Below are 22,749 nucleotides of genomic sequence, written 5' to 3' on the forward strand. Positions count from 1 at the left end.
TTCAGCTACAGGCATATAATTTGAAGTACTTACCAACTACCTTTGTAAAAATTGTTGCGGAAGTACCGCAGGATTCTGAAACTTGGATATTTTGATAGGGCACATACTAGTTCCTAAGTGAAGTCTTGACCCGACTACGGTATGTCCTATAGGTCTTAAGCTATGGACCTTTAAAGTTCAATTTTTCATGTTTTCGGCAGCCTACAACTCCGAAAGGAAGTATTTGCGCACCCAGGTTGGTCTATACTTTTTGTCTTATCTTTGTGTCAGGAATCACCTACCAAACGTTGTCGGTGTTATTTTGAAACACCCTGTATAGTAATAGAAATTCTAACCTGTCTGAAGCACATATCAAAAGAACTCTTGTGTATTAAAAGGAGTGATGGAACAGGTCAGGAACTTGTTGACTTTTAAAACGGAAATCGTCCGACCTGTAAACTACCAGTGGCAATGACTTGAGAAAGAGGCAACGCGATGACCCACAAAGATCCAGAGACCTCCAAACTTCGTCATACACACATAAAGTCTGCTAGAGTACTTCAGATAAGCATGTTACTCTCCCTTTCTTGCTCTTCTCACTAAACCTATCGTTTTCTTTCTCTCTTATTCTCTTCTGTGAACACACGTCAACAATGGCGCCCATGTTGTGGTTTCCAAGGGGGGCAAATAAAAGCAAAGTTTCAAATATAGTTTCAAATTTTGCTATAACTAATGTAAAAATTCTATTGGGCTTTCAGTATTCCCAAGTACGATTTCCTCTTAGGGGGAGCAAGCGCCCCACCTTGCCCCCCTGATGGGCGCCCTTGCATGTCAATACATTTGAAAAATGAAAATGAAATAAAATCTTTAAGTTTTACGTCCCACGCTTATGCAAATGAATGATGATAGAAGAATTGATGAAACGGGAAAGTGGAAGGAAACGGGAGTACTCCAAGAAATCCAAAAGGCACGATATTGTACACCACAAAATTACTTGACCGAGAATCGAGCCAGGGTCCCCACTCACCAAGGGTAAGCGCTCTACCACTGAGCTACCTTCGCCCCCCATAAATCAATTAGAGTTCAGTTTAAAGGTTTTGTTTGTATGAACAATTGATGTTCAATGTGATTGTGTTTATCTTTGGTGCAGGTGACCTAGCTTTTATTCCTGATAAGTAGCAAATACTACGTTAAGTTGTAATTCCGCATCCCAATAAGATCGGTTCTCCAAAGTGACCAATTCCCAACAACTATCATAATGAGGAGATAATTTTCTGTTGGAAATGAAACACTTGTCCATTCGAATTTTATTAATTGATTTGAGAAAAATGAAATATTTTAGTTTAATGTCACACGATTATGCTCTTTAGGCTAAGGGAGACGACGATTAAAGGCAAATAAATGATAATGGAAAAATTGGTGGAATGAGAAAGTGGAAGGTAACGGGAGCACCCTGAGGAAACCCGCGGACATGATGTTATTCACCACGAGTATCGAACCAAGAAACCTACGCTCCAGAGGTAAGCCTTCTACCACTGAGTCACCGTGCCCCTAATTAAAGTTTAGCATCCAATTCAGCAGCGAGGCTATATGATACGTGTACCTACAGACTAAAGAAGAATCCGAACCACATGAGCTCCCACCGGGGATTGAATCGGGGCCTCCGTGTCGAATGCTTGTACTTTAACAATGTAGCCACGAGAGAGTTCCATTTGAACTCGAGTCATGGACATCATTTAAAAATTTGACAATAATGCTGTAGGGGTAATATTTATATCAGTTCTTAGTCTGTCTGGTTCATTGGATTTTCGAATCTAGGAAGTGGGATCCAGACCCAGGTGACTCGTCAAAAACCGTGCTTTAAATGACTCGGATGACCCGTAATACTCATATCGTCACTGATCAAAAGAAGCAGTAGGTCCAAGTGATCCGTGAAAAACCGTGACGTATATGACGCTGATGATCCGTGAGACTCATATCTTCAGTGATAAAAAAAGGAACCGGTAGACCCGGGTGATCAGTCAAAAACTGTGTCCTAAATGACTCGTATGATCCGTGACACTCATAACGTCACTGATCAAAAGAAGCAGTATTAAGTTAGGTTTTGGTTTCTTCTCAATAAACTAAGAGGTTGATGAATCCTCTGAGATTGTTATACTAGCATCAAAGGAGAAAAATACAATAAAATAGTCTCCAAATCTAGAAGGATTCTCTTTCTAATTTAATTCCATTTTAGTCCTATTCATTATTCATTATTGTTGTTCTCATTTTTGTAGTTATTAATAATGCAATAACAAAATTTTTTTCGCTGCTATCCTATTCCTCATTCGCTTTCCATATTAAGCAATAAAACAGACTTTCAAAGGGGGAATTACATAGGTATTTATTACAAAGAAAATAAATATACCATTCAATTTAACAAACAAGAATTTAATCTGACTGTATGATTACTAGTTGTCTATAGATTCGACAATGCAAGAGGAAGAGACTTTTTTTGGGGGGGAAGGGAAATTCACACAAACATGAAAACATATGGGAAATCGAGATTGGCAGATCCCATTGTATTGAATGACGAACAAAGATTCAATCTCTCATTTGATAACAGGAATAATACACCTAGATTTTTTTTTTTTAAAAAAAAAGAAGAATCCATTAGAAGGACACCAATTATATTCATGTAGCCTATATTTCATTCTTTCTAATTTATTTTGCTAAAAATGGAATTGATTGCATAGAGATGAAAAGTTATCTTTCAATTAGTCAAACAAGTTGAATTTATATTAGGGAAGTTCCATCTGCTTACGTTCAATAATAATTTTTAGTAACAAAATCTTTCAATACGAGAATACCTCACATGATACATCTATAAAGATTGTTCAGAAAAGGTTTGTAGTTTGTCATAAGTTCAAATAATTAAAAAAAAATACCACATAATAAATATATTAATGGTAGTCGTAAAAATGTAGACTTATAAATAAGTTTCAACAATAAAATATTTCACATAATCTTTATTAAATAAGTTTCAACTATGAAAGATTTCACATATTATTTATTACGTAAGTTTCAGCAATGAAAGATTTCACATAATTCTTATAATAAATTTCAATAATGAAAAACACATTTAATTATATCATTTAGACTTGAATTCACATCTGATTGTAGAGTTTATTAATGTGTCTACACAAACTTGTAGGCGCGCTTATGAAGTTTCCAATTACCCAACTTTGATAATAATATTGATAACTAGTCATTGCTACATAGATTCAACTGTATTGTTTGATACATGATATGGAAATGCAGGCTAGAAAGTAGAAAAGGACAGTTCGAATGAAATTCCATAGAACTCACTGAATTGGACAGATTTCCTTCGAAGAAAAAGTGGAAATGCTTTAGGCATGGCTACTATAATTATAGTACATGTTCGGTGATTTGCATTGCTTCGTTTTCTACTATCCCAACCTGTTACAATTTTCACTGTAAGACATTTCCGGATATAATTTGTTATTTCAAAGTTGTAATTTACATCTCTTCTGAAACATTTTTATTATTGTCGTGATATCACACACACATGTGAACCGTTTTATTTTTGCGGTTTAAGTTACACCGATTCGCTCAGTATACTAAGGAAGACGATTTTAGGACACAGGTATGGACAATGAGATTATTTGGGGGACATTCATTAAAAATAGTGCAATCACACTGGGGAATGGTAAACTTTCGGGGTAGAATGGTAAATTTAGATACAGAATGGTAAATTTGAGGAAAAGTGGTAAATTAGGGGAGAAGAATGATTATTTTGCGAGAAGAATAATTAATTTAGGAGAAGAATGATAACTTTGCGGAGGAAAATGGTAAATTTGAGGGGAGATTGATATTTGAGGAGAAGAATGTCAATTTGGGAGGAATAATGGTAAATTTGAGGGAAGAGTGGTAAATTTGGGGAGAAGAATGGTTTATTTTGGGAGAATAATGATAAATTTGGGAGGAAGAATGATAATTTTGATGGAAGATTGAAATTTGGGGAGAAGAATAGTTAGTTTGTGAGAAGAATGATAATTTCGGGAGGAAGAATGGTAAATTTAAGATAATAGTGGTAAATTTAGGAAGAAGAATGGTTAATATGGAAGTAGAATGATAAATTTGATGAAAGAGTGAAATTTGAGAATAAGAATAGTTAATTTGTGATAAGAATGATAATTTCAGGAGGAAGAATGGTAAATTTGAGATAATAGTGGTAAATTTATTGAGAAGAATGGTTAATTTGGGAGAAGAGTGATAATTTTGGGAGGTAAATGGTAAATTTGAGAGGATGGCAATTTTAGGTGCGAAATGGCAAATTGGAAATAAGATTGTAAATTTGGGGGTGAATGGTAATTTTTGGAGGACTTTGTCCAAGCCCTTAGAGAGGATTGGCACCCTTGAAGGTAGATGATCAAAAAATAGTATTAAAATGATAATAATGAAACGTCTTATACTTGTAAGAAGCGCCACATCTCATTATCTTTAGCTGAGGATCTCAAAATACTCAAAATTATCCACAAATTTTCTACAAACTAGCAATAAACATGGTTTCCCATTATGACTAATATTTTCTGTAACCCGGAAACATTTCTTTCTAATGGTTTGTCCATCGGAAACTTACATGACTGGGACTAAAACAAGAACCCCACGCAAGGGAAGCTCTTCAAAGAAGTCGAGGGGTTATCAGAAAGTAAGGTTACAAAGACTGCAGTTAAACGTGTATATATTATTTCCTACAACCAATACAGCCAACAGATATTACATACATTTGGTTATTTTTCTACGTAGTCTCCATATCGGTTGAGGCACTCGTCGCTTCGTGGGATGGGTTTCAAGATTCCCTCCTTTCCTCCTGTCCTTGCATGTTCGGCTACGTTGATACGAAGTGTTTCACCTTCTCGTCTGAAGCCAAGCGACGACCTCTTAGGTGCTCCTTCCAGTGCAGAAACAAGTGAAAGTCGCTTGAAGCGAGGTCCGGGCTGTAGGAAGAGAGTTCAATGATGTCCCAGCAAAACTGCTTCAACAGCGTGGTGGTCTTCTTCCGACCACTAATTTTTAACACCATTCTGCGACATGCTGACGAAACATTACAATGTCTCCATAACCCTCTACCAGCTGCCGAAGAATTTCTGCCGCGGTTACATGTTTCGCCCACAGAAATCGAATAACTGAGCGGATTTCTTCGCGATATCAAATTTTCCAAAATGAGTCGTCATTTGTGTTTACTTACAACTAGTGTCGTATGTGGCGGGTAGCTGAAACTCTAGACAGTTAGCAACTCCACGTATTAAAATTACCACACACTCCTCATTCCTCTGTAACAGACAAAACTCCAGAAATATCGGCCGTGTAACCTTATTTTTTGATCCTTCCTCGTATGCTATCGCTATAAGTTAAGAAAAGAAATCTTTATAATGATCTGCCTCTTATATACGTACATTCATAAATTAGAAAGTTAGGTAAGTTTTCTTCCCGCAACTTACTGGATAAAATGGTAATTTTTCCCTCAAGAGCAGTTCTTACGAAAATAACGAATCTAATTAGTAAAAAAGCATACAAAATTAAGTTATCTTATTAAAATGGGATGCACCAATAAATTACTGAATTTATGTCTTGTTAACGGCATTCTGACAAATTTTAATCTTTAGCTACTGCAATTCTGGTAAGTTTCCAGGTATGATTTATAGGAAAATTTTTCTTAACTTGTTGGCAACATAATGTTAAACTTTTACTTTCTTTCTTTCTTTTGTATAGGGACCATGATGATGAATCTTCAGTATTTGATGCAGTGAGTAAACTGAATGAGGTGCGTGGAGTCAAAGGACTTGGGCGATTTTTCAAGCAGATTGCACAGAGTGCCAGATCCGGAAGTCAGGATGATTTTCTCGGTTGTGTCAATGTCCCTATACAGGTAAGCAGAGCTTATATACTATTCGTTTACGCTTACAGGGGCTTTTTCCAAAAGTCCTTCTTCCCACATTTCAATTCTGAACGCCAGAAATATATTTTATTAAGTTTACGTACTAACTGTACGGCGTAAAATATTAATTTGCTTCTAATAAGTTATGTATGTTATTTGTGCCTTATAATATAGGGTGTTGTAAATCCCATCAAAATAAGAAAACGTTCATATGGACTTGTGCTAAAAAAATGGATAGTTTCGGAGATATAGGGATGCAAAAACATGAAATAAGTGAACTTTAAAACTTCATAGCTCCACTACTATGGGACCTATTGTAGTCGGGTCAAGACATCACCGAGGAACTGGTATGTGAACTATCCAAATATCCATGTTTAAGAATACTCCAGTACTTGCACACCAATTTTTATAGAGGTAGGCGAAGAGTGATCAAGTACTTCCAAACAGCCTCTCTAAAAATGATTGTGCAAGTACCGGAGGTTCTGAAAGATGGATATTTGGATAGTTCACATACCAGTTCCTCAGTGATGTCCTGACCCGACTACGATCGGTCCTATAGTAGTGGAATTATGGACCTTTAAAGTTCATTTTTTCAAGTTTTCGGTACCTTATAACTACGAAACCATGCACTTCCGGTCACAAGTCCATATGAACTTTTTTCTTATTTTGATGTGAGGAATCTTCCCAAAATATTGTCACATTTTTTGTAATACCCTGTATATGTTGTACTTAGTTGTTCCTATAACAAAACTGCTAGGTTTAAATTCTTTTCATTGTTATGCATGTATTATGGACGTAGTACAATCAGTTTCTATTTATTAATTTGGTAGGAGTTGGAATGAAACTTAAAATTGATTTCTATGGAAAAAACTGTGTAATAACTTCTCTTATTATTTTCAGTCTTATTATTAAAATCATTTTAGCAGGCGCTTCTATAATCAGATATTATAACCGGTACTGTGGTTAGTATTTAACAACTCATTCTGCGGTTAATATTTAACAACCGGTTCTATGATTGGTATATAACCGATTCTGTAATTAGAATTTTATAACTGGTTCTATGATTGATATAATAACCGGTTCTGTGATTATAATTTAATAACTGATTCTATGATCAGTATTAAATTGGTTTTATAATTAATATATAACAACCGGTTCTATGATTGGCATATAACCGGTTCTGTAATTAGAATTTTTATAACTGGTTCTATGATTGATTTAATAACCGGTTCTATGATTATAATTTAATAACTGATTCTATGATCAGTATTAAATTGGTTTTATAATTAATATATAACAACCGGTTCTATGATTGGTATATAACCGATTCTGTAATTAGAATTTTATAACTGGTTCTATGATTGATATAATAACCGGTTCTGTGATTATAATTTAATAACTGATTCTATGATCAGTATTAAATTGGTTTTATAATTAATATATAACAACCGGTTCTATGATTGGTATATAACCGATTCTGTAATTAGAATTTTATAACTGGTTCTATGATTGATATAATAACCGGATCTGTGATTATAATTTAATAACTGATTCTATTATCAGTATTAAATTGGTTTTATGATTGGTATATAACAACCGGTTTTGTGATTAGAATTTAGTAATTGATTCTATGATTAGTATTTAACAACCGGTTCTCTGATTAGAATTTAAAGCATCTCATGTTTCGAATATTGATTTTTCGACAATAGTACTAGAAGATTAATTTTCTATGGTCAGTACTTCTATCTAGAAGTAAAAAGACAATTGTAACAATGGTTCTGGAAATATCTGAAGTTTCAATGTTATAAGATTATTAACATTATGAAACAAGTAAGTATCATTTCATAGTGTGAAAGTAAGACTTCCAAATCATGTGAATTCAATCAAGGATCTTATAAAATAGACGAAAAATAGTCTATAACCTACCTAATATATGGTACAGGCTATTTTATGAACAGCAATTCTTCGTTACATAGGACTCTAGGTAGCTTATTACAATAGCGTAGTATGTTCACGAAATGGGAGATATATATATATATATATATATATATATATATATATATATATATATATATATATATATATATATATATATATATATATACCATAATTAACTCGTAGATTACGAAATATATCAATATTAACGAAACACTTCCGGATAATTGACTTAATTTACAGATTTCCCTTAATCACCCACACGAACAGTCCACTCCTGGCAAATTCAATCCAACCAATAGCTCGTCTAAATGGAAATACGGATGAATTAACCAATCAATTAAAGAAGGTATTTCCGCGGGAAATCCATTATACCGTGATTTTAACACCAACTTAGGCATTGGATTGCACTATATCTATTTATCGAGAATCACTGCCACAATACGATTTGCTTTCAAGACTTAATAAAACTTGTTGTTCGATTCAATATATCTATAGTCTTATCAGACTTCTTCGGAAGGGTGTTAGCCGTTCCCAATTTCACACTTGCATGCCCGTGCATACTCCAGCGCTCTTCGTCCTTCCAGCATTCCACCACCCCTTACAAGTAGCGCTCTAAGTAGGATACTCATTTATAGCACGCTAGTCTTCCGATAAGTCCAAATATGTAAACAATACATTTATACGCAGGAGGTTAAGTAAATCCCTCTCCGCATAAATGCTCTTCTCTCCCATCTATTATTATTATTATTATTATTATTATTATTATTATTATTATTATTATTATTATTATTATTATTATTATTATTATTAACGAGAAATCGTTACACCAGTTAAGTAGTAAAAAGGTAAATTACAGGGCTGAATATTGCATTTTAACGCAGCTTTAAAAAATGTGCGTTACTGTACAATAATTTGTTTATTTTACTTCAATAACTTCAATACTTTAATAACTTTACTATAATAACATCGCTTATACAAATTGCTGGAATTCTTACAATAACAATAATTATAAAAATAGGCCACTGGTGTTTAAGGTGACACCTCGCGTAGAGCCGGCTCTACGAAAAATTACATTTGTCCGTTCGTTCCTGCGGATATCTCGAGCTTTACTGAGTTGAAACCTTTTGTAGGGTAATTTCTACACTTCAAATTTTGCTTCCGTCAGACGAACAATAGCAGAAGCGCCTTATGTTATGCAATTGGACAACAGTTAAGATTCCTTGTGCTTCATGTTTCGATTCCGTCTGGGCGTCAGGAGGTTAAAGAAACCGACCAGATTGATATTAATTGTATTAAAAGTATATTAAGCTAGAAAAAAATTAAACGGCCTGACAAACATCTTGGCATTTGAAGACGGCGCTCCAAGTTCCCTTTAAATGCTGCTAGCAAATGAGAGGCCAGCGGTATTGCCACGTTTATTTTGCACACATCCACGTCTATCCGCTGTCACCTGATCGCGCTGTAGTTTGTCTGCTTACCCATAGCCACACCCCTTTACCACTTGGCAAAGTCACGCCAGAGCTTGCGTTTTATATGTTTAGCTGAAATGCAAAGATATAATTGTCACAGGCCTTAGTTAAAATGAACATAGGAAAATATTAACTCGTACTTTAATATAGCCTCTAGGGCTAAAGATGTATGTTTATGCGAAGTGGCATCTATCCTAGCCTTTGAATTGTGATATTTTGTAAGATATGGTTCAGAGGAAATGCAAAACGTTAATACAACCCTGACAGTTTTATGTTGTTTTGGGGAATTTGTAAAAAGAAGTTTCAATATATTTCAATTTACCATTCTTAACCATGTTAACCATTGGTTTTTAATTGTTAACCATTATTTTGAACTATTACTGATATGTTGCAATATTACAAAAAAAATAATATTTAAACCGAATTTCTGTTTATCATTTGCTCAATTAATATATTTACAATATCTACTGATTAAATTTATTGGAAGAGTATTAAGATCATATTGTATTCTCAGTATATTTGCATAATTACTTGTTACATAAATTAACGTAACAAAATTAAAGTGACAATTGGGAGTCTTGTTATATGACTCCCTTTGAAAGATCGTAGAGTATCAATTAAGATATGTTTACATGGCTCCCCGGCGGGGAATCGAACTCCAGTCTCCCGCGTGACTAATGTATATAACATCAAAATATATATATAACATCTTTCTGAGACCTTTGTTTTTAATACGTGGTAGACGAAATCTATTATTTCACAAAGGTTCGTTACAATGGGCTTACCTTTACCAAGAAAAACATCCTGTGATTCATATTACAAAAGCACTTTTTACATTGAAAAATAAATTTTTGTGAATAATAATTTCAAAAATTTTGGAGCACACATTCAACATGGTTATTGGCCTACAAATTGGTCGGATCCAATTTGTCGTTATTTTTTTAAACTAGTACCAGGCCACATATACATGTTTCCATAAAGATGACTATGTTCCCGTTCTTAATGAAATGCACATTTATGTCAGAATTGGAGCTAGTTCTTTTGAACACGCTTTAGATTATATTATTAGAAATGTTGAATGGTTTTAAAGATGGTAAAGGCCTAGTCTTGCTTGTTACTTTAATAACATCGCTTACATAAATTGCTGGAATTGTTATATTATTATTATTATTATTATTATTATTATTATTATTATTATTATTATTATTATTATTATTATTAATAATAATAATAATAATAATAATAATAATAATAATAATAATAATAATAATAGACCGCAGGTCTTCAAGGCTTAGAGAAACAATAGATTGAGAGTACTTGCATTAATAGTTCATTAAACTAAAATAAAAATAAGCAAGATTGGTTAAAATGAATATAGGAAAATATTAATTCAAATATGTACCTGAAACATTTATTTCTACTTTCTTGTTTAATATATAGCTTCCAGGGTTAAAGAGATGTGTTTATATCAAGTGGCATCTGTTCTAACCTTTAAATTGTGATATTTTGTAAGATATGGCTCAGAAAAAAATCTAAAACGTTAATACAGTCCTGACAGTTCTACGTTGTTTAGAGGAATTCGTAAAAGAAGTTACAATTATATGAGGGTGAATTGGAAAGTTCGTGGCCTGACCTCCAAAATTAGAAAATATTTGGATAAGTTATGTTTTATTTTCCCACATAACCCCCCTCGACTGAGATACATTTACGCCACCTCTCCGGTAATGCTTTTATACCACTTTTAAAACAGGATTCCTCGAGCCCTGAAAACATCCCATACAGCACTTTTCACCTTTGCATTCGAAGAAATTCGCTGATCTCCTTATATATATATATATATATATATATATATATATATATATATATATATATATATATATATATATATATATTTAAAAAAAACTTTTTCACGTTTCTAAACAAATGAAAGTCCGAGGGGACCAGATCAGGCAAAAAGGGCGGGTGCGGCAACAATTCGAACCCAAAGAAATGAATTTCTGTCATGGATGCAAGGGGCATGTGAACGCGCGCGTTGTCCTGTAACAAATTTCCGTCACTTCCGCAGGCTTAGCACCTTATAAACTCCTAGCCTGAAACAATAGAAAAATGAAATTTTACCCAGTGACTATCAACGGATATAGCTACGCAGGTGATGTATGCAAGCATCAAATACTCTAGTTCTCAAAACCGGATCGGCTTATAAAGAGGATCAAGGTAAGAAAAGCGAGATGTGTGGTCAATAGTTGGCACTCCTGTGTTTCCGTGTCTAGCCTTATCGAAGCGTTCAGGCCATTTGAGTGAAAACCTCCGTTGGAAGTGTGTGCATGGTGGTGTCTGTCACATAGGAATCGGAAAGAATGTTTTGGCGTCCATTGTTAGAACAAAAGTGGCTTTCGAAAGAACACTAGAAGAAAAACATAAGGTTCTGCTGTAAGTATTTTTTACTCAAATTGAACCATATTTTGGTTGTTCATTAAGATAACCATTCTGCAACAATTGATGAAATTCAGTGACGCCTCGCCTTTCTCGTTAGCTGCTGACAGCTGACTGTTATGTGGAAAGTTACGTCTTGTAAACCCGATCTTGAATTGTTTTGTAAACAGGTTCATTGATAGAAAGGTCCCATAAAGTAGATCAGTAGAAATCATTTGTTTCTCTTGCAAAACACAAATATTTTCATTTTAAAAATATAGTTTATTTGTTACAATTTTGATCAGTTGTATGGATTCGTAATTAAAAATGTCAGGACTTAGTGTTATTTTTAGTAGAAAAAAACACCCTTCTCTTCTTAATAAAATGTGGATCAATTTTACTACACATAAAAACATTTTCGCACTACATGCTAGATAACAAACGGATAAGCGTATTTAATTTCATATTCCCCCTTTCTCCACTAATAGTTCTTGGTATGGGCTAGGAAGATCCGTGGTCAGAAGTTCATGGTGTCCGAGGAAGACTGTGTTGGTGCCCGAGGAAAAAAGACATTCCTTTGTGGAAAGTGCTTTGCTTCAGAAAAGCTTAAGAAGAAATGATCCAATGCAGCTTGCGCAACACGTGGTTCCATAGTGACTGTGTTGGTGACAGAGGAGAAAAGACATTCCTTTCTGGACAATGCTTTGTTCAGGAAAACTTAAGAAGCAATGATTGTAGATTCTAGGAAATAATGTCATAATAGATTGAACTACTTATTACACTTGGCTTTCCATTTATTATTCATTTAGATTCTTTATTTTATTTCTGTGCTGTTAGAATTGGGTTATGATCCACTTAGCAGAACATATGATCCACTTTAAAAATGTTTAATTAGAAACGAACAAAACTTCTGTTTTCAATAAGTAATGAACCTTTCTATCGTATGAGTGTGAAATTTACTTATTTGCGTTGTTTCATTCTGAGTCGTAGCTTTTTCTGTTGAAAGTGATCCAGTTTTTAGCACTTGACTATAGTTGCTTCCTATCTAGTCAGGCCACGAACTTTTCAATCCATCCTTGTCGATACATCGTGCTCGGTAAAAGAAAATACAATATTTACTTGATACACTGAACTTAGCCCGGTGAAATTGGAGAGAGCGATTTCTTTGCTTTAGCCCAGTTATGCTATAGATGAACATATTGCTAGAGCTGGCGGTTTGTAAGCTGTTCATACAGACTAAACGCATGTCGTAAAATCATTCGAATAGAATGGTCACGAAGGGAAATTGGCCGGACATTACCCGAAAAACGGAAAAACCCAAGTATTACAGTCCAAATCGTTGATAAGAAAAGTGCTTTGGCAGTGTAAATAGAAATGTTCTTCCCAGGCACGTAGCCAAGATTTCGTGAAGGGGGGGGGGGAGTCCGTGACATGAAATACTGTGGTCATCATACCAGGGGCTTGATCATTCTAATCTATTTTACTGGAATACTAATCTATTTTATTGGTTCGTTTAGCCAGGATTTCGTAACGGGTTAGGGGGGTGTGACATGAAATTCTAAAGGCCCAGGAGCTCGATTAATCTAAACTACTTTACTATCAACATATATTGGTTTGTTAGGACATTAAAATGAGGCTATGTTGGTAAGTGTTTCAATAACAAACTATGAAGAAATCTCGAGTAAAATAATAATAATAAAAAATATATTGATAAAGATTATACAATATTTACGTCCTTCCTCTGTTTATTCAAATATAACAATTTTCCTTTCATTATGACCTCAACTATTGTAAAATGTACATATTCACTATTATGAAAAGTACTTCAATAATGTATAAAATATTTCAATAATGTCTTGTAAAATATTTTACAATATCTGCATTATTTTCTCTGTTGAATCAAATGCTAATAGAACATTCTTTCCACATAAATTTTTGTTTTTATTATTCCGTCAGCTACTGCCTGTTCCAAATGACAGGTTAAAGGAGCAGTAGAAAATTGTTTTTGAAATAACATGTTTGATACTGCAAGGTTTACGATGACGAAAAATTATGATAAAAAATGTCCACGCTGTTACAGAACGGCACTATGCTTTCCGAAGCTTGAAATCTTCCTGACTAGAAATTCTGAAAAATCGGTAACTTTTCTAGAAATTTCAAATATCCAGACTCTTCCAGGATATCTCGCTCACTTCGCCACCATGTATTGCAAGTAATACAAATCTCCTCATAAAAAGAGTAACCAAAAGCTTCCTGAAGCTTATTTTTAACTCTGATCCTTCTTTTTCTCATTTTATTTTGTTTCATCCTTCCTTAATTTTTTTCATTTCTGGTCTCGAAAGGAAGGGGGGTTCCGGACCCCCCTCTTGGCTCCTCCCATAAATGAAGAATTCTAGTCCAATCCATTTAGTAAATGTTTCGTAATTACAATAGCTGTCCTTTCGTCTTATAGTTGCATATATGCGTGACTATTTCCATACCCCCCCCCCCAAAAAAAAAAAAAACATGACAAAACCTGTTTCTATATGTAAGAAACACAATGATCCAACCAAAATTATCCTTTGTAGCTTTATGGGGATCAGCACTGAGACCGGAAATGAAAATTAGATTCTTCAATTTCCGATTTAGTAGGCAGATAAAGGTTAAGGTTGTGTATATTCTTTAAACGTTGACTGGAAGCCAAGAAATTGTTTCTCGCAATCAACTAGCATGTTTGGCCTATGAGACCAATATTTAAACCGGAAATGATCGATTTCTACCACTTCCGGTTTGAATAGAGGATTAAGAAAGAAGATTAAACTTATTCTTGGGACGCTGAATCGATTAACAAAATCGTTTCTCCCTATCTCTGACAGTTTTTGCTTTGAAATCTGTTGATCAGAGTTGCCAACCTTAGAGTACAAAATTATCGATTTTCGACTTTAAAATCATCGTATATTCGTTATGCAAGTGATAATTGTAGAAACAAGTATACTAATAATAATAATAATAGCAATAATATATAATAAACTTATCTAATAAAATCTTCAGTTTCGAACTCCAAATCCGCGTCACTGTCCTCAGCATCCTTATTAACACTACTGTGACAACAACAATATAATTGAAATTAAAGAATAGATGCAAGGTTGCCATTTGCCAATTTTCAAATCGTTATTGATTTATTTTAGCGGGAATGATTGCTAAAAAGTACAGTGTGTGTGTGTTTTTTTAATGCACATCTACAATTTATGAGCACATTCAAAAACTACAAAAAAAAAATGTGCGTTCTAAAATTATCGTATATTCGCCTATTATCTCAAGGGCATTACCGTATATCGTATTAAGGCTTAAATTATCGTATATTCGTCTATTATCACAAAGGCATTATCGTATATCGCACTAAGGCATTAAATTATCGTATATTCGCCTATTATCACAAGGGCATTATCGTATATCGTATTAAGGCTTAAATTATCGTGTATTCGTCTATTATCACAAGGGCATTATCGTATATCGTATTAAGGCTTAAATTATCGTATATTCGTCTATTATCACAAGGGCATTATCGTATATCGTATTAAGGCTTAAATTATCGTATATTCGTCTATTATCACAAGGGCATTATCGTATATCGTACTAAGGCTTAAATTATCGTGTATTCGTCTATTATCACAAGGGCATTATCGTATATCGTATTAAGGCTTAAATTATCGTATATTCGTCTATTATCACAAGGGCATTATCGTATATCGTATTAAGGCTTAAATTATCGTATGTTCGTCTATTATCGCAAGGGCATTATCGTATATCGTATTAAGGCTTAAATTATCGTATATTCGTCTATTATCACAAGGGCATTATCGTATATCGTATTAAGGCTTAAATTATCGTATATTCGTCTATTATCACAAGGGCATTATCGTATATCGTACTAAGGCTTAAATTATCGTGTATTCGTCTATTATCACAAGGGCATTATCGTATATCGTATTAAGGCTTAAATTATCGTATATTCGTCTATTATCACAAGAGCATTATCGTATATCGTATTAAGGCTTAAATTATCGTATATTCGTCTATTATCACAAGAGCATTATCGTATATCGTATTAAGGCTTAAATTATCGTATATTCGCCTATTATCACAAGGGCATTATCGTATATCGTATTAAGGCTTAAATTATCGTATATTCGTCTATTATCACAAGGGCATTATCGTATATCGTATTAAGGCTTAAATTATCGTATATTCGTCTATTATCGTAAGGGCATTATCGTATATCGTATTAAGGCTTAAATTATCGTATGTTCGTCTATTATCACAAGGGCATTATCGTATATCGTATTAAGGCTTAAATTATCGTATATTCGTCTATTATCGCAAGGGCATTATCGTATATCGTATTAAGGCTTAAATTATCGTATATTCGTCTATTATCGCAAGGGCATTATCGTATATCGTATTAAGGCTTAAATTATCGTATATTCGCCTATTATCGCAAGGGCATTATCGTATATCGTATTAAGGCTTAAATTATCGTATATTCGTCTATTATCACAAGGGCATTATCGTATATCGTATTAAGGCTTAAATTATCGTATATTCGTCTATTATCACAAGGGCATTATCGTATATCGTATTAAGGCTTAAATTATCGTATATTCGTCTATTATCGCAAGGGCATTATCGTATATCGTATTAAGGCTTAAATTATCGTATATTCGTCTATTATCACAAAGGCATTATCGTATATCGCACTAAGGCATTAAATTATCGTATATTCGCCTATTATCACAAGGGCATTATCGTATATCGTATTAAGGCTTAAATTATCGTATATTCGTCTATTATCACAAAGGCATTATCGTATATCGTATTAAGGCATTAAATTATCGTATATTCGTCTATTATAACAAGGGCATTATCGTATATCGTACTAAGGCTTAAATTATCGTATATTCGCTTACTATCACAAGGGCATTATCATATAGCATTTAGGCTAAATTATCGTATATTACGGTAAATTATCGTATGGTTGGCAAGTCTGTTGTCGACTGACTGACAAACGGACCGGCGCAGGCGTTCTACAAGGTTTCCCATACTTATACATAGCATAGTGTGGAAGTCTAAAATGGTCAATTGTTTTTAAATATCCCATCCTATGAATATAGAAGTGGTTTGTTCTTTCTCAAGAAGTCTATACAATTATGAAAACAGTTCCGCTGCCTATTGAACACTGCATGTGCTTTGACACAAATAATCTGTCACTTCTTTGTCAACAAGAAGTTGATTGAACCCGTGAATTATGAGTCTTTTATAGGGGTCAGATGACAATGTTAACGAGAAAATACAAAAAAAGGAGAAGGAGTGTAACAATTAGTCACGCAGTGTGTATAAGGTCAGAGTTCGCGTCCGCATTAAGTCAATAAACGAAGAGGTTTATAACAAAACGCCCCCCCACACACACACATTATAACGTCTATAAACGATCCTGGTTATGCGGCAGTTCCATTGATATGTATTAATCATACTCTGAGAACATATGTAATAACATATAGCTCTTAATTACTATTTCCAATTAAGTTTGATGTGAAAATCAGGACATGTCAACAAAATGTAATATCATTTCTGTAAACTACGCTTTTACCTTAGTATGATTAATATTTGCACGTCCGGAAGTTCAGCGATCATGGAGCCTATAGTGTGTGTATATATAGGGTATTTACAAAACAAATCTGTTTCGTTCAGTAAATACAACAGCTATTTATAAGAGAAAAAGCGGATTGATTGTTCCAGGTATGTCATTTGAACATGGGTCAATAAGATGCAGGGGCGGATCCAGGACGGACTTCTGGGGGGCGGGCGGTAGGTTGGAATACTGCTACTTAGAGCTACCTTTAAGAGGTCCAAACCCTGGGATGGGTTTTTATTTATATATATATATATAACATGAGAAAGTTTCCCCTTCTGGGGGGGGGCAATCGCCCCGATCCCCCCTGAATCCGCCACTGATAAGATGTGTGTCAACCTCAGTGTGACCCACCACCTGAGTCATACCCACCCCGACACCAGGCCTGTAAGCAAGACACAACGTCAGTAGTAGAGAGCACGGTGGCTCAGTAGTAGAGCTCCTGCCTTTAGTACGCGGGATACCTGGTTCGATCCCCGACTAAATAAGTTTGTGGTGGTATCCTAGGTTTTCTCGGGAATTCCCCCTCCCTCCTACATTCTCATTCTACCAAATCTTCCATCATCATTCACTTGCCTAAATCATCCGTTTCCCTTAGTCTAATGGGACGTTAAATTGAAAGATGAATGTAAATAAAAGTTGTATTATATTTTATATTTTTTTGTTATCATCTGTACTTTTTTAATTCATACAGCTGAAAATAGAAACTCAACATTTGAAAGAAAAAAATATATAAAATAATGCTCTATCTGTGATCGAGTTGAGACAGTTATATAGAAAACATTGCTTGCGGACATTTACGCATAAGTTGGCGGTAAATTATCCGTGAAATTACTTCCTTAACAGCTGTGACAGCTAGTTTAACTTCAATTGGATACCGGATACTAAAGCGTCACACAAGTTACACCTACAAAGTGTGTACGATTTTTTTTTTTTTTCTGTCTGTTGCTTCTTCCAACAACCACATTGCTTTCAGTTCCACAAACTCAAAGGGGAGTTAACTTTTTGATTTTGTCAATGCGTTAATTGTTGTTGTTGTTGTTTAGATATAAGAAAAAGAAGAATTTAACTATATATTGTACGTACATGCAGTATTTCAAACATGCGCTGAGAAACTTCAGGAATATTTCCCTGATACAGTAAAATTTGTCTTTGCTGGCTACAATCGGCTCCATTCAGAAGTGGCCAAGTTAAACATAAGTTAATTTGCAGAAAATAAATGTATTTTGAAGTTGGACATCTATCTGTTTTGTTTTCATGTTACGTCAGATTATGGCTTTTTCTACCACCCTACGTATTTTTGAGGGTCATATTCTGAGGGCATTCTTGTGCGGATGTAGCTACCAAATTATAATAGTGCTGCTCTGTACGCTAGTTTATTCTCATGTTACGTGAGATCACGCACTTTTTTCTTTCAACTAACGTATTTTCGAAAGGTCATATTCTGTGAAGATTAGTGAATTAGTGTGGTTATGAACGAGGGATAATCGGAAAGTAAGGTTACAACGCTTGGAGTGAAACGTGTATATATTTCATACAATCAATACAGTCAACATATAGTACATACATTAGGTTGTTTTTCTACATAATTTCCATATCAGTTAAGGCAACTGTCGCATCGTGGGATGAGTTTGAAGACTCCCTCCTGGTAAAAATGCTGTCCTTGTTTGTTCAGCGTTGTCACCAACTTTTCACCTCCTCGTCTGAAGCGAAGCGAGGGCCTCCTAGGTGTTTCCGAACGACACTCCCAATTTTGCCATCAGATATCGTAACGTGATCCTCCTGTTGTCCTGACTCAGCTCCTCCACGCGAACTGTATGCACTCCTCACCAGTGACGTTTTCTCTACGAGCCGCAAACTTTCGACACCATTCTGTGACTTACTGGCGAGACATTACAGTCTCTCCGTAAACCTCCACCAACTGCCAGTGAATTGTAGCCGCGGTTACACGTTTCGCCCTCAGAAATCGAACAACTGAGCGGACTTCTTCGCGAGGCCAGTTTTCGAAACGAGTCGCCATTTGTTTTACCTACAACTAGAGCTGTAGGTGGCGGGTGCCTGAAACTTTACACAGTTGCCAACTCCATGTATTACAATTACTGTACACTTCTCATCCCTCAATAACAGAGGAAACTCCAGGAATATCGGCTTGGTAACCTTAGTTTTTGATACTCCCTCGTATGTACCAGGTGGTAACAGCGTCACTCAGTACGATGTTTTACTCACGTTACCATGTACGCTGTATGATCTACGTAATTTTCACGTTATGCGAGATTAACGGCTTTTCTCAGTCAACCCGCGTATTCTCGAAGGTCATATTCTGCGCACATTCTTGTATTAGTATAGTGATGTGGCTACCAGGCGCCAACAGATGCCGCTCTATGCGCTAGGTTATTCTCACGTTACGTGATATTATATGCACTTTTCTCAATCAAACCCTATATTATCGAAGATCGCATTCTGCTGATATTCTAGTACTAATTTGACAATGTAGCTATCAGATGCCAAAAGGTGCACTGTGTGTTATTTTCTTTTCACGTTCTGCTCTAAGATTGTGCACTTTCTTTTCAACGTACTTCTGTCCTTTAGGTACCAAATTAACTTTTGAAACTATGTAAAAAGCTGTTCATATCGATTGATTTATTTTGGTTTATTGTAGGACATCCCGTCCACTGGTCTAGACTGCTGGTACAAGTTGGAAGCTCGCACTCAAAGATCCAACATTCAAGGAAGAATTCGCCTGAAACTGTGGCTGTCCACGCGAGAAGATAGAGGACAATCAGAGGAAGATAATTGGTCCGAGATTAGACAACAAGAACGCTTACATGTCCTATTTATAGGACACGAAATAACCAGATTCAAGGTGAGTGCTATCGTCGATGCACAATGCTATTTGGACAGTTTCAAGAATTTGGTAGAATTTACGTACAGATGGCGCTAATGTAAAACTAACCATACTCATTACATAGTATCAAGGAACTTTTATAACTATTGTATACATACTTTTAAAAATATTGAAAATATTAAGTTTTTCCAGTATACATTTTTTTGTACATAGCCCCAGTTGATAGCCCTTATTGGTTTATGCCACCTATGCGACAATTCTATAAACTACTTGAAGTTTGTATCTCGCTATCCAAACACCCATTATCTATCTGGATTATCTGAGGTGTTATATTTTAAAAAAACAGCATTGATTGAATTTCTTTATATTAACAATCAATTAAGGAACTTGCATTCTAAGTTGTACTTCGGTAAGTTTTCTATTTAACACTTTGAATGGTAATCATGTATTTATATGGAGTGGCTGAACTTCTGTAGGCTATGGATCACGTATAAATACGTGTTTACATTCAAATTTTACTTGATTGCTTTTGATTCATATTTTGAATCATTCATTGAATTTCTCATAGGTAGTAATTTTATCAATATATTATACACAACTGCTCCTTACTGTTCTGTTGGTATCAGTCTGAAAGCGCTATATATGTTGTTTTACGGTAAAAATGGCGAGCAAAATCTTTTTGGGTCATGTCATGCGCCTCAATTTGGAAGAGAAATTTGGCAAAAGTGACGGCAGCATTTTTGATAAAGAGGTATTTCACACGTTCCTAACGGTTTTTGTCAATTCTTGCATACTGTACAACAAAACCGTCAGCAACAAACTATTCCGTTCTGTATCCATGAAATTATTTGTGAGATACTGTTGTGTCCAAAGAAGGATACACGCCAGAGACTTCCAGGATCTGCAATTACTAACATGATCCCAGGTAAACACAATTTGCACAAAATTCCACCACAAAAATTTCACTTTGTAAATAACTCTGCTTCGATGTTTTTTTATTCAAGAAAAGACAACATCATTAATGTTACATTGTAGTGCAGTGCAGGTGTTGAAAATGTAATATAATGTTTAAAAGAATATTATATGCATTTTAGCCGTTCCGATAAATATTTTTCCAACTAAACCACTGCGTAGAGCTTACCACTTTTTAGTGCTGCTCCATAAAATAAAATTTCGATGAGTTTGGGGTCGACTAGATGGTGTTTGTGCCACGCCTAGTATCAATGTACTAAATCTATGGGTGATATTGATCGAGAGATTTACGGGGGGAGAGAAAGGTGTAAACATAGTAATACACTATATCATCTTTCAACGTTGATTAAATGTTGCCAACGCATTTAGTCTTTATTGTCGTACATATTACTATTAACTTTCTTACACGTAAGAGAAAAATAATTTATTCCACTGATTTCGCGCCAGATGAGTTATCAAAACTCCACATCCTTAAATGATTCAAGATGAAGCTAGACCCATGTGAAAAAAAATCTAGACTTAGGGTCAAAATAGCTAAATTGGCAATACTGTTGGAGAACACCAAGAAAATCTACACAATGTCCATCACAAGCGAATGGATCGAACTAGGGACATTTCGCACCAGAGGAGAGCGCTCTATTACTGCACCACTGATTCTCGCTACTCTTACTGTACTGTCCCTGCTGACAAAATATTTTATAGTTCCTGTATAAATAAAAACTTATATACTAATACAAAACATAGCTTGAAGTAAAAATATACTTTCGTAATATTGTGATTTTCTTTCCCAACATACAAATACACCAAACATCTGTGACTTTCTAACATAACTTCAGTTCCGACAAAATCTTAAAAGTGTTTGCAGTTTCTTTTTCATTTCTTTTCATTTCTTTAAGGCAAGTAAAATTCCACTACTACTTCTCAAGGTATTTCCCAGCATTCCTGTGTGCTCGTTCCGTGGAATGTTGCACTAATATTACAGTTTTCTGTGGAATTTGATTTGAATCAAGCCCTGCTCATTGTAGTTTGGAATTTGCTTCGAGAATTCGCTACGTCATTGTTGTTCACTTCTAATTCTTCTTGAAGTTTACATATTACAATTTGTATACGAGGTATTATAATGAAAGAAATTGGTTTGAGGCAGACCAAATCTATGTATTATGAGAACCAGGTTTGGTATTAAGTTAAATACCATGGCATGTCAAATATTTAATTATAAAATATTTTATTATTATGACACAATTTCAATTAATGACTTAAAGAACGGAAATAATTCAATGTCTTTTACAAATGGTACAAATGGTCATTTTAAAAAAAGAAAGTATCACTTTCAAAAAAAAAAAAAAAAACGGCTATCCAAGCACAGTGTGCTTAAACTTATCACTGTATTCTTGCTCTGACTTGTTATTGATCTGAATTGAAAACTACAGGGGGGAAAGGGAGGCAAGTCAGTTTATTTTATAACTTTACACAATTGCCCTGTTTTCCACTGACTTACCTGCTTTTTTCCTTGTGGGAGAAATCT

General features: G+C 34.7%; 1 protein-coding gene across 1 annotated transcript in view; it reads left to right on the forward strand.

The window, feature by feature from the left end:
* Positions 1-22,749, forward strand: part of unc-13-4A (BAI1 associated protein 3) — a 766,749-nt gene that overhangs the window by 646,666 nt on the left and 97,334 nt on the right. Inside the window, exons 8-9 of the mRNA XM_081750562.1 lie at positions 5,755-5,911; positions 20,067-20,270. Coding sequence (XP_081606688.1) covers positions 5,755-5,911; positions 20,067-20,270 — 361 coding nt within the window. The remainder of the gene's footprint in view (positions 1-5,754; positions 5,912-20,066; positions 20,271-22,749) is intronic.

Source organism: Thermobia domestica, chromosome 3 (genome assembly GCF_964235325.1).
Source record: "Thermobia domestica chromosome 3, izTheDome1.hap1.1, whole genome shotgun sequence".
In the NCBI taxonomy this organism is placed as follows: Eukaryota; Metazoa; Arthropoda; class Insecta; order Zygentoma; family Lepismatidae; genus Thermobia; species Thermobia domestica.